The sequence below is a fragment of the Anolis carolinensis genome, chromosome 3 (genome assembly GCF_035594765.1).
Source record: "Anolis carolinensis isolate JA03-04 chromosome 3, rAnoCar3.1.pri, whole genome shotgun sequence".
Taxonomy (NCBI): domain Eukaryota; kingdom Metazoa; phylum Chordata; class Lepidosauria; order Squamata; family Dactyloidae; genus Anolis; species Anolis carolinensis.
The window spans coordinates 36,544,941-36,558,462 of record NC_085843.1 but is presented as its reverse complement, the minus strand read 5'-3'; the positions used below and the strand labels follow the sequence as shown (position 1 = coordinate 36,558,462).

Genomic DNA, 13,522 nt, shown 5'->3' with positions numbered 1-13,522 from the left:
TTAAAGTACTCTAGATTACCATGTGAAGGTGAGATAATATTTTTTACCACCAGTTTATCAAATGGTTTTCCCAGAGATGAATGATAACACACACCCAACATCAGTACTTAAGAAAAAAGTGTGAGTAGAGTGGAGCAAGAACACCTGGGATAAAAGAGGTCCTGTGACATTTAACCCAAATATAAGCAGTTAACATTCCGCTTGTTTAAGGGAATCAGAAATATTAATTCAACAAAATTCAGAGATAGCTTAGTATGACATGTGGAGACAAAGGTAGACCACATCAGTAATCTTTTTTTTCTTTTGCTCACAAGAAGGAATGAGAAAAATACTCGCACATATATATTTGAACAAAAGAATTTAATCCAGTCAAGACCCAAAGCATACTATCATTTCTTCTTTGTGTGAATTGAAAAAAATTAAGATTTGCATCCCTACTTACAAGTTTGTGCAAGCAATGTTTGATCTGGAATAACAAGAGGATTGAGTGCAAGCTTTACATGATGTATTTGAGGATTTAGGGGACAATGGTTCCCTCCCCAACAAAAGAAACCGAAAAATGCTGTTTTAGGATGACTCTCATTTGTGTCTTTGGTTCTCAGTGTTGTGGCCTTGCACTGATGGCAGAGTGCATATACTTCGTCTCAGATCAACACTCATTGTATCCATTACTGGAAGCTACTGACAATGATGACATCTTTGGAGCTGCCTGGATTGGGATCTTCACTGGTTTCTGCTTCTTCTGTCTTTCTGTCCTGGGCATTGTTGGTGTCGTGAAGTCAAACAGAACAATGTTACTGGTGGTAAGTTGGATAGTAAATATTATAGCAGAGTTCCAGTTAACCAATCCTCCGTATTATTTGAGGCGCCGCTGGGGGCACCCCTCCCTCTCCTTCTCTTGAGTTGCTTCCTGGAGTAGCCCGAGGAAGGGAATGAAGGGAGCTCGAGAGAAGGAGAGGGAAAGGGAAGAGGAAATGCCCCGTGAGCGTTGCTTCCCAAGGGGCGAGGGCTCGCTGAGGGATGGGTCTCATCCCTCAGCGAGCCCTCACCCCTTGGGAAGCACCCCACGAACGTTGCTAGGCAGCAGAGATCGCAGGGCACTTCCCTAAACCGAATTGCCGGGAGGGATTGGGCCTGCCCCTTTATCTCGGATAACCAGAACTTTGTGTCACATCGTAATCTAAGGGCAGTGGTTCTCCACCTTTTATTCTCTAGATGTTTTGAACTTCAGCCAGTATGGCCAATGTTCAGAAACTGTGAGAACTGAAGACCAAATTTTGAAGGACCAAAGGCTGACAGTTACTGATGTATGTGTCACGACCCAGGCTGCAGAGCACCAATAACCATACACAGAGGCCAGAATCTATCTAATATCTTTATTAAGGAAATAAGTAAAGGCAATAAAAATAAGTGTAGAATATAGTTCAGAAGATGACCTTTCAGGAAAGGTCAAATATAGTCCAGGAAAACAATGTCCAATATGAAATAGTAAGGTGTCAGCTCACCACAGCCGCTCCTGAATGAACACACGAGACTCTCTGTGATATCACCAGAAACTTTACTGCAGGAAACATAAACATCAGAAAAGCCAAGAATGGGAGACTCCGGCCAACCATCCTTTATATACCCTCCCCCTCATTTGAAAAGTCTCTTCCCGCTCAGTAAAACCCCGCGCAAATTCCCCGCCAAGTCCAGCAGCCGTTTCTTCTCCGAGTTCTGAGACGCAGGTGTCTTATCAATGTCAGTGACCCTGAAACTCAGAGCCACATACAGGCTCTAGTAGCAGGGTTCTGACATGGCCTCCTCCTCCCCTTCGTCCTGGAAGGAAAAGATTAAACACAACTATTGTTCTCCGCTGTCCAGAGTTCCTTTATACTTTTTTAACAGGCTGCAATGGAATACCGGGTGTACCTTCCCTAGGTCCTTGGGTAGCTTCAGCTCATAGGTCACTTCGTTTATTCTTTTCGCTACCCTGAACGGCCCTATATAGCGTGGAGCCAATTTCTTAGATGGGAACCCCAATTTCAGGTTTTTTGTGCTCAGCCAAACCAGATCTCCTTCGCCCAATTTGTCCCCCTCTCGGCGCCTACGATCTGCAAAGAGCTTGTACTTCTTTTGTGTTTCCCTCAATGCCTCCACCACGGTCTGCCACCCTTGTTTAATTTTGGCCGGCCATTCCTTGTCGGTCTGGCCCTCTCCTTCCTTCCACTCGGGTAGCCTGGGGAAAGGTGCCACCTCCTGTCCGTATACTATTTCGAATGGGGCACGACCTGTGGCCGAATGTACGGCCCCGTTAAAAGCCATCTCAGCAAACGGAAGAAGGTCCGCCCAATCGTCCTGTCTATAATTGGTGTACATCCTCAAGAATTGGCACAGTGTCTGTTGGGTACGTTCGACCCCCCCCGTTGGTCGCGGGATGAAAAGCCGAGCTCAGATTCCTTTCCGCTCCTAACAGCTGTAAGAATTTTCCCCAAAATTTTGCAGTGAATTGGACTCCCCGGTCGTTAATTATTTTGTCGGGGCACCCATGTAGGCGATATACATGCTTCACATACAAATCAGCGAGCTTTTCAGCCGAGGGGAGTTTTGGCAGGGCCACAAAGTGTGCCTGTTTTGAGAATAGGTCCAATATTGTCCAAATGTATCTGTGGCCTCTGCTGGGGGGTAGTTCGCCTACAAAATCCATTGCCACGCATTCCCATGGCCTCATGGGCTCCACCACCTTCTGCAATAGCCCCTGGGGCTTCCCAGGTGGTGTCTTGCCCTCTGCACATAATTCACACTGCGTGACGTACCCCCTGGCGTCTTTCCTCATTCCGGGCCACCAGCATTGTTTGGCCAACAGTTTAATAGTCCTGGTGGGGCCTAGATGACCTGCACCCTTGTTATCGTGGCATTTCCTTAACATTTCTTGTCTTAAACATTCAGGAATATACAATTTCTTATTAACAAACACCAAATCCCCACACAGTTCTCCCTGTTCTTTGTTCGTTTGTAACCATTTGTCCATTCCATATGCCCGCTTCAACTCTTCCTCCCATATTTCTCCTCCCCCCGTGGAAATGGCAGTGCGTTTGTTTTCTTTGGCTGCTTGTGCTCGAGTCAGTACTGCCAGGCCCCATTGCTTATCTAGGAAAAGGCTCCCCTCAGATTCCTGAATTCCTCCCCCGTGCTGAGGCATCCGAGAGAGAGCGTCAGCGAGTATGTTGTGTTTCCCCTGGAAGAACTTGAGTCTGAAATCAAAACGGCTGAAATATTGGGCCCATCTAATCTGCTTCGCTGATAGTTTACGAGGGGATCTCAGATACTGTAAATTTCTATGATCAGTCCACACCTCAAACGGTGTTCCACTTCCTTCCAGGAAGTGTCTCCAGCACTCTAGTGCTTTCAGAATCGCTAAGGCTTCTCTCTCCCAAATCGGCCAGTTTTTTTCTGTATCGCTAAATTTTTTCGACAGATAGCCACATGGCTTCAGGTTCCCCCCCTCGTCTTTCTGCAGCAGAACTGCCCCATATGCCCGGTCTGACGCATCGCAATGTAGTACAAAGGCCTTAGACATATCAGGGTGCTGTAGGACAGGCTCCTCGGTAAAACGCTTTTTTAGGGCTTCGAAAGCTTCCTGGCATTCTATTGTCCAGGTCAGTTTGGCCCCTGGGGCCTTCACTTTGGCTGTTTCTCCCCTGCCTTTAGTCTTTAACAAATCCGTTAATGGCAAAGTGAGGCGCGCAAAGTCCTTGATAAATGTTCTATAGAAGTTTGCGAACCCCAGGAAGGATTGCAGCTGCTTCCGTGTTCTGGGGGCTTCCCACCCCCTTACGTCTTCCACCTTCGCAGGGTCCATCGCCACTCCCTGGGAGGAAATCCTATACCCCAGAAAGTCTATCTGGTCTTTATTGAACTCGCACTTGGCAAGTTTCGCATACAGCTTCGCTTCCCTCAACTTTTGTAGGACTTCCCTGACTAGTTCTACGTGTTGCTCCTTGGTCCGAGACATTATCAATATGTCATCTAAAAAAATAAAGACTCCCTTGTACAATAATGGATGCAACACTTCGTTGATTAATTGCATGAACGCGGCCCCTCCCCCGCATAAACCGAATGGGAGCACACAATAATTGAATAATCCGAAGGCGCAGGAGAAGGCCGTCTTCCACCTGTCCTCTGGTTTGATCTGCAATTTATGGTAAGCCTCAATTAAATCCAATTTAGTGAATATCTGTCCCTCCGATAACTGGGCGATCAAGTCCTTCACTAAGGGTAGAGGGTATTTATTTACAGTACTGATTGCATTCAGGCCCCTGTAGTCAATGCAGAGCCTCAGCGTTTGGTCCTTTTTCCTCCTAAACAACACAGGTGTCCCTAAAGGGGAGTTCGAAGGTTCTATGAAACCTCTCGCTAGGTTTTTATCAATGTACTTTCTCAGTTCCTCCTTTTCCCTAGCCGACATCGGGTATATCTTTGCCTTGGGAAGCTCTGCTCCTGGGACTAGCTCTATTTTCACTTCAACTCTCCGCTTCGGTGGGAAATTGTCTGCTTCCTTCTCGTCAAACACGTCCACAAAATCCCGATACTCTGGGGGTAATTTATCTGCCAGTTCTGCTATTCTGATAGAGTCTTCCTCCCCCCTTTTCCCCGGCTCCCTCTCAACTTCCTGGCTCCCTTCTTCCAAACTCATCCCGAAGATCATGCTCTTATCCTCCCAGTTGATTTGCGGGTTGGCCTGCCCCAGCCACGGCATGCCTAGTATAACATTATAGCTGGCTATTTGTGATATCACAAATGACACCTTTCCTTCCCAACTCCCTATCTTACACTTTACATCTTCGGCACTGTACCTAGCTAACGATCCTGATGCTGTGGATCCGTCCAACTGCGAAAATGCTATTGGGGATTCTAGGTTCGTCCTTTCGCATCCTAATCCCTCGGCTAATTCAGGGGAAATGATGTTCCTGGAACATCCACAAACGCTTTGCAGGTTGCTTGTTTGCTGCCATTTTCAAGCTGAATGGGGACCACTATCATAGCTTTGTCCTGACTTACCAACCCCCCCGAATGGTGCCTCATCGGTGTTTCTTCCTCGGCGCGTTTTCCTGCCACGGCTCTTGGTTTGGGCTGGCCTCCGCTTTCCCCTTTTCTCTGCCAGCACTCGGCAGCTCTGTGGCCCAACCGGCCGCACACAAAGCAGCCACTCCTGCTGGCGCTCACGTTCCCTGTCGGCTCCGCTCTCCTCCCGGCTGGGGCTGATCCCTCCTTCCGGCTCCCCTCTTTCATCTGCGGCCGTTGCTGTAGCGCTCCTCGGTGCCTCCTCGCCTGGGCCAGCGATGTCTCGACGCGCCCCGCCAGCTGAATCCATCCGCGCAGTGTTTCAGGCTCATCACGATGCACCACCCAGGAGAGGATCTCCCGCCTGAGCCCGTCTTTGAAGAGTTCCATCTTTGTCACTGCAGACCATTCCGGCACCTTTTCGGCGAGGCATTGGAATTCCTCCGCATACTCAGATACCGACCTCTGCCCCTGGGAGACGGTCTTCAACTTCTCCCTCGCCCGGATCTGCTCCAATGGATCTCGGAAACGGGTCTCCAGGGCCCCCATAAAGCGTCGGACTGACCCCAGACATGGGTCGCGCCGCGCGTGCAGCTGAACGTACCAGCTAGCCGCTCCCCTCTTCAACACTGCGCCAATGGCCCGTATCCGGCTGGATTCCGTTCTAAAAGTGTGAGCATTGTCCTCCATATAGCCCCTCACCGTGGTAAGGAAAAAATCCAGTTCAGAGGACTCTCCCCCAAACTCGATCCTTAGTTCCTCTCGTCTCGGTAGGGGTCCCTGTGGTGGCAATCCCCAATTCTCCGCCCGTCGCAAGCCCCCTTGCGGACCAGTGGGCCCCGCTGCCGTTTCTCTTGGCCCTGTGCCACGCCCGGCATTCGCCAGGGGCACTAGGGTCTCAGCTGGGAGCGTAGCCGGGATCCTCGGAGGCTTTTCCCCTTCGTCGTCACTCTCCTCCACCCGCGTCAGGCTTGTTTGGGTCTTGGGTCGGGCGCCGGGCTCCTTTCGCATTTCCCTTCCCTTCGGTGCTGGAAGGTCTGCAAAGCCCTGGCTGCTTCCCACGCTCACGTCCCACATTGAGCCAGCCCGAAGTTCCCTTCCTCTCTCTGGCTCCGCCAAAAACGCCAGGCGCTCCATCGCCCTCGACATTACTGCCAGGGTGGTCTCCATCGCCGACATCCTCTCCTCCAGAAACACCATCCTTTGTGGGCCTGGGGAAGGTGAACCTTCCTCTCCTCCGGTGCTGTCTCCCCACACCACTCCACGCCTCTGGGTTACCCCATTTGGCTGGGCATAAGCGGTGGATGACGCCAGGGCCGCCAGCTGGTGGAACTCAGCGTCCGGCTCGGGAGTGGCCCTTCCCGACCTTCCTCCTCCTGCGCCCAAGAGTTCTTCATCCTCCGCTTGCATGTTACACCTCACCGCTACAGCGGGATAGTGTCTATATTCTTGGCTTAGTGTCAGCTCACCACAGCCGCTCCTGAATGAACACACGAGACTCTCTGTGATATCACCAGAAACTTTACTGCAGGAAACATAAACATCAGAAAAGCCAAGAATGGGAGACTCCGGCCAACCATCCTTTATATACCCTCCCCCTCATTTGAAAAGTCTCTTCCCGCTCAGTAAAACCCCGCGCAAATTCCCCGCCAAGTCCAGCAGCCGTTTCTTCTCCGAGTTCTGAGACGCAGGTGTCTTATCAATGTCAGTGACCCTGAAACTCAGAGCCACATACAGGCTCTAGTAGCAGGGTTCTGACAGTAAGGTCCAAAGTTGTAATCCAGTAACCGAAACACTCACTTTGCCAAGCAAAGTGAGGGGAGATGACAAGGTCCTTTAGTCCATGAAACTTAGGCAAGGCAAGGAAATAGCTTGATTCTTGGTACACAAAGCTTGATTCAAGGCAACAAGGAACGTGGAACAGGGACAAGATCCGTGGTAAATACTTGGCAAGGTCCGGGAAGCAAGGCAAGGTCCTGGAAAGCAAGGCTGAGTCCTAGGTAGCAAGGCAAGGTCCGTGAAACAAAACAAGGCTGGAAACAGGAACGAAGGCTTGGAAACGGGAACGAAGGCTTGGAAACGGGAGTAGCGCTGTCCACACACAACCTACTCCGGTAGCTGACGAATTGACTCCGCAAGATTCCTACGGGGCAAGGAACCTAAATAGGGTCTCGTTTTCCCACCAAAGAACACTTCTCTGGGGAACCAGAACCGAAAGTCAATCTCTGTGTCCAGATGCATGACTCCCTAGAATTTCTCATGGAAGCAGTCTTAATCAGCTGAATGCCTGGCTGCGATTCTCAGGCTTCTGCGATTAGCCTGTTGAACTCCTTTTTGTTGTTGATAATAACTACGGCGAGAAAATGGGGGAGATTCTGACTCAGGGCTTGTTTGGCAGATTTCTGGAAGACAAACCTCCTGCAGGTGCAAGGGCTCCAATTCTGGCTGGGAAAGTTCCAATTCTGGCTGAAACGGTGGAAAACCCAAGTTTTCCTCTTCATCTGTCTCAACAGCGCTAGGAACGGGACTACATGGCCCATGAGTCATCACAGTATGATACCAGTCAACTTGGGGTTCCTGCATGCCTGACCTTTTCCCCACAAAGGAGTTACAGAATCATAGAATTACAGATTCAGAAGTATAATTAAAGAATCCTAAGCAGATGGCCATCTAACCTCTGTTTTAAAACCTCTAATAAAAGATAGCTCAACATGTTAATCTACTGTTGAGCAGCTCTTAGTGTCAGGCACTTCCTGACAGTGATGACTATGTGGGAGAAAGCAATACCTAGGCTGTCAAAGTAATATGTCTGCAGAATAGCAGAAATGAGAATAATCATAGGTATTAGCACTTTCTCATCAAATTAAACTCACTGCTCCAGCTTCCACGTTTTCACGGTTCCAGCACAGAAGAACTAGAAACTAATTTCCCCTCAAGTTACAGATATATATGCATAGTTTTCTGTCAATCATTCCGGCAAAAAAGAGAGAATTCATTTTAGCTGAAGCAGGTAATGTCCTGTATCTTGTCACCAACATCTCACAAAACTCAGTTTTATCAATGAAGATAATGTGTTCAGGAGGATTTAGTTTTTACTTTATAAAACTGCTGTATGGTCAGCTTCTCTTTATGAGATATATAACTATTCTAAAATAAATGGATGTTCATTAGAAATGCCTTTTAAAATGTTTAATTTGAATGTTATACGCCAGCTTCTGGGTGAGGAATAGTTTCCACAATATAGATTAAACTTTTACAAAATTCTGCTACGAAAAATGGATGGGGAATGTTATTTATAGTCAGATATTTTTCTCTAGTTTCATTTACAAAGTCAAACATTTATAAAGGATCCTCGTATAATAGGATGCCTCTCCCAGAGTTTGAAAAGAACCTGGTATGTGGAAGAAGGTTTATCAAAGTGTTAGCTTGCATAACTGCTTATTAGTACTTCTGCAGCCTTAAGGGATGACCTGCATGTCTGAGTGAGCCATTGACACTATAGACTTATTCAATTATATTATAAAGAGTTAAACTATTATTTTGCTGGCCCAGCCGTAGGTGGCATGAAAATGGTAAAAAAGACTGCTAATACAAATTTGTCTAATTTAAGGTTTTATTGCTTTGAAATGTAATAGAAACAGATTCATGCTCAACTCAACTCCCACCTCATTGACATTGGTATCCCCCACCCTTTCCAACGATCCCACAAGTAAGACGTAACCATAGTCAAGGTGTCTATGCAACCAGTAAACATACATTCGCTAGACCTTAACACAGTGTAAGAGAGGAGATAAGGAAAATGACAGTTGATTAAGAGTATTTGAGGTGCTTAGTTCTATTAGATTAAATCTCAAGTAGTTCCAAGAAAGGCGACCATATATTTAGTATTTTTTTTAGTAAAATGCAAAGAAAGAATCCTTTGCTTCTGTTATAGAGTCAGCAAGTTGTCCTGAAATGGTTAAAATTTCACATCAGAGCATGGAAACTACCAGAAAGTAATACTAGGAAGGTCTCCAGTAAACAAAATATTAACATCCACCCAAAAACCATCAATCTAAATGGGAAATACTTGGAAATCCCCCCTGAAAGCATCTGGGAGTCAGACAAAGCCAGGTTATTCATAGTTGAATAGTTTGAGATGTGGACTACCCAACTAAAGGTGCCCTGTTGACACAAATGTAAATAGCACTGGGACACTTTCTGAGAGCTTACTATATTAAGGAAATAGCATAAGTAGGTTCACAGACCATATCCACATTTTTGAGATGAGTGTGAAATCCAGGGTGTTTGAAAAAGAACTCCCTATTTTAAACACATTAAAACTAGGGAGTTCTTTTTCAAACATCCTGTATATTATTCGTGATCGTACAGAGTAAGGAAAATAATTGAATTATACATTGCTAGTTTCTCTATCTGTATAGATGAAAACGTTTTGACTCTTGGTTCTGAAACTAAGTTGGTTGTAGACAACAGAGGCTATGTAAGCAAACCTAGGGCCACCCCCCCCCCCTGAAATTATGCACCCCCTCCAACATACTGGCGGCAGCGGCTGTGTTCTCTCCAGCCACGGAACTATGAAGGCCTCCAGGAAGGCATTGCTTTCTCGTGAGATTTCGTGAAATCTCACAGAAATCTAGTGATATTTTGTGAAATCTCGCAGAAATCCTGCGATATTTCCTGAGATCTCTGCGAGATTTGACAAAATCTCACCAGAAGAGCAAGGACTTCCTTGTTCCGTGGCGAGTGACCCAATGGTTGCTGCCGCCGCCGCTGCCTAGAGAGTGCCTCCCCATGGGCTGCACCCCAAGCGGTGGCTTCAACAGCTTCCATGATGAACCGGCCCTGGTAGACAACTTCCAGGAGCTAGGGAGCTGCTACTGACCACTGGAGAATTCTCAAAATAGCCATACATCCCCACATAACTTTGGCCTTTCATATTCCTCCAGGTTTAGGTTGTCCAAAAAGTATTTTGTTACGAAATAGTCCATAGTGTCCCTACGGTGTGGAAAAGGGGGTATTTATGGGGTTATTTCATTAAATATGTGATAGTTCACTTCCTTGCTTTTTAGCACCCCCCCCCCCTCAAAAAAAAAAAAAGCCTGGGCAAGGATCAAAAACATTTTATAAAATGTTGTGAAATGACTCATCAATGTTATGAGCTATTTGGGGGCGAATATATATTTTGAACACTCTTGTCCCCATTTAAAGGTGGGTTGTGGGGCACTTTGGAGGCTGAAAGGACAACTCTGAGAGAGTTGTAGGGCATAGGCTGTAGGGCATAGGCTGTACTTTCTCACACATGTTTCACGTCTTTCTCTTTGGATGGATAGAGAAAGCAAAAGTAAAAACCTTCCTCGGAAGAATTATTTCTTTCTCTTGTAGATCAAAACCTGAAATGCTCAATATTCTTCTATGTGACAGGTGGTGTGTATTTTGCTTTGTTTTCAGTATATCCTCCTGATGATGGTTGTCTTTGCCTTTGAAGTTGCCTCTAGCATCACAGCTGTAGTGCATCGAGACTTCGTAAGTACTCCAACGTTTGCCTGGGCTCTTCTGTTCTCTCAAATGTTTTCAGCTTCATGCTTGACTTTCACAAGATACAGGATTGGGACACAGTTCTGAAAAAAGTTTTAAACTGTAAACAGAAATACAGATTATGGTGGAGGGGATATTTGTGGGAGGTAAGGATTTAAATTAAATATTATATTTTATTTACTGCAAGGTAATCTTATTTAGGTCAAAGAAAATGAAATCTCTCTGTCCACATTTGAGTACCCAGAGAAGCAGTGCTGGGGAAAGTATGCTCCACAAGCTAAATATGACCCAAGGGACCTCGTTTTGAAGTCCCAAAGCCCCTCCCCCCATAAGAAATTGGCACAAAACCCAGACCAAACATACATACACAATCACAACTGCAAGAATTGGGTGGTTGGGGTCTCTTGCTCCCAGTTCTCATTACTGCTGAAAACCCTTGTCTCTCAAAAGCCATTATATTTTGTCTGTCTTTGACCAGATTCCCAGGGCCAGAATGGGTACAACATCACTTCCAACCACATTGGTAGATATGATGGGGACTCAAGGAGGGAAATTTACATGCACACACCACATAGTTGCCCACTCGTGCACTAAGAGAATCAATTGTTTTTGTATCCCAAAGAAGTATGCAACTGAAATATATAAGGACATTAAGTTAATCCATTCATTATTCAAAGCATTTCTGTATCGCCTCCCAGCCCACAAGGGCTCCCAAGGTGATGAATGAATAAGTCAATTAAAACAATCAACACAAAGAGGAAAACATTTTAAAATACATTAAAATAGTCTTTAAAATCCCTAAAAGCAGCCTAGAATAATACTACAATGAAGTTTTAAAACATTTAAAACAGTAGTACTGCACACTAAAAGTTTAAGCCTAAGTCCCTTGTGAAGGAAGTTCCATAGTCAAGGTGCTGCTACTACTTGTTTCTGATCAAGCATTGTTTGTCAAACATTGGGTATGGGCATATTAGTTTTGTGTAGTGGAAGAGAGAATTTAGCTATAAATATACAACAGCATAATACTTGATTTTATTATGGAGTCTAGAATGTTTTTTCAATAATTATAATTATTTATTTATTTCAATTTATTTATTTATTTCAATTATTTATACCCCGCCCTTCTCACCCGAGGGGACTCAGGGCGGCTTACAAGTGGCAGTTAATGCCGTTACACTGTTATACAATGAACTAAAATGTTAAAACAGTCATAAAATACAATTATAATTATAATTATATTTCTTACCCACCTCTCCTTGTGGCTCAAGGTGGGTTACAGAATAATTAAACACATAAATCTCATAAAAATACCACAAATACACATATTAAAATGTATTTCTATAAAATATACATATTAAACATATTTCTATAAGGTAACCGCCCCCCAGAGGACCTAAGTGTTTGGGGTTGATTATAGGGGAAAGGTGATCCTGTAGGTAACCTGGACCCAAACCATGTAGTGAAGGGTCAAAATCAAAACCTTGCACTTTGTACAGAAACTAATTGTCAGCCAGTGGAGTGGTTTTAGGATAAGGTCTGATATGCTCACTCCTAAATGTTCATGTAACCAATCTGGCTGTCTTATTTTGAACCAACTAGAGTTTCTGAACCTGGTACAAAGGTAGTCCAATGTAAAGTGCATTACAGAAGTCCAACCTTGAAGATACCAGTGCGTGCACTACCATCTTAGGTCCTCTAAATCTAGGAAGAGGTGTGGCTGGTGTATCATCCATAGCTGATAGTAGGCACTCCGGACCATTGCTTCTACCTGGGCCGACATTTGGAGAGATGGATCTAGGATCACTCCCAAGCTGTGAACACAGTCTTTCAGGGGGAGTGCAACCCCGTCCAGAACTGGTTGATATGATACACTTCCACTCCCAGATTAGGGCCCTTGATGACAAGCACCTCTGTTTTGTCTGGATTCAGTTTCAATTTGTTTTTCCTTATCCAACCCATTACCTTCTCCAGACATTCATTCAGAGGAGACACACTATCCTTAGTTGAAGCTGTTTTTGAAGGCATAGAGTCTGTTTAACTCTACTATTTTCTCTCCTTACTTATTGCTGTGCAGCTCACACCCAATCTCTTCTTGAAGCAAATGTTGGAGAAATATCAGAATCCAAATCCAATCAACAATGATGACAGATGGAAGAGTGATGGTATCACTAGGACATGGAACCGTCTCATGGTGTTGGTAAGGATAACTTGTAGGTTGCCTGGAGGGATATAGCCTTTTGAAGCATTCAGAATTCTTTTCAAAATATTTCAGGACTCTCTTAATGATCTTGTTTTTTCTGTCTTTTAAATGATAAAGTTCCTGCTGAACGTACACAACTATGTTTTCTAGAATGTTAAGAATGAAATTTTTGTAACATCTTAATTCTTCTAAGGCTTTTGACATATTTCTGAAGTCTTGCTCAGTGTTGTAATTCCTAATGGAAAGACTACGCGTCTAGCATGCCAAGCTGTTCTGCCCTCTGTATAATACATGTCAAATGTCCCTTCCCATGGAATCTGTGCACAAATCTGTAGAATGAGCATTTTTGGAACTTTAATATGAATGGAGGCTATAGGCATTGATACTTTGCCTCAGGCAGCAAAATGTCTTGGAATGATCCTGTATGGTCTTCCTGTGGATGTTCACAGAGATGTTCTGGGGAAACGCTATTTGATGTATATGATATTGGGGTAAAACAGAACCCTAGTTGTCAGTAAATCTTACCAGTATACATAACACAAGAATAGCACATTGGTGTTTTGTTTATCCATATTTTTATGCTGATCTATATAAAATTACTTTTGGAGGTTATAGCTTCACCCTAGAAGTTTAGCCAGTGATCAAAAAAATAATATTTCCTAGTTCTGCATATGTTTCTTGTTGTTGTTTGTTCGTTTAACTACAGTAAGTTTAAGGATAAACAATAAATTACATTTTTTTCAA

General features: G+C 44.9%; 1 protein-coding gene across 3 annotated transcripts in view; it reads left to right on the top strand.

Moving 5' to 3' along the window:
* Positions 1 to 13,522, top strand: part of upk1b (uroplakin 1B) — a 44,335-nt gene that overhangs the window by 21,263 nt on the left and 9,550 nt on the right. For all 3 annotated transcript variants that reach the window (XM_062974751.1, XM_062974753.1, XM_062974752.1), the window contains exons 3-5: positions 603 to 803; positions 10,492 to 10,566; positions 12,653 to 12,775. In XM_062974751.1, the coding sequence (XP_062830821.1) occupies positions 603 to 803; positions 10,492 to 10,566; positions 12,653 to 12,775 (399 nt within the window). The remainder of the gene's footprint in view (positions 1 to 602; positions 804 to 10,491; positions 10,567 to 12,652; positions 12,776 to 13,522) is intronic.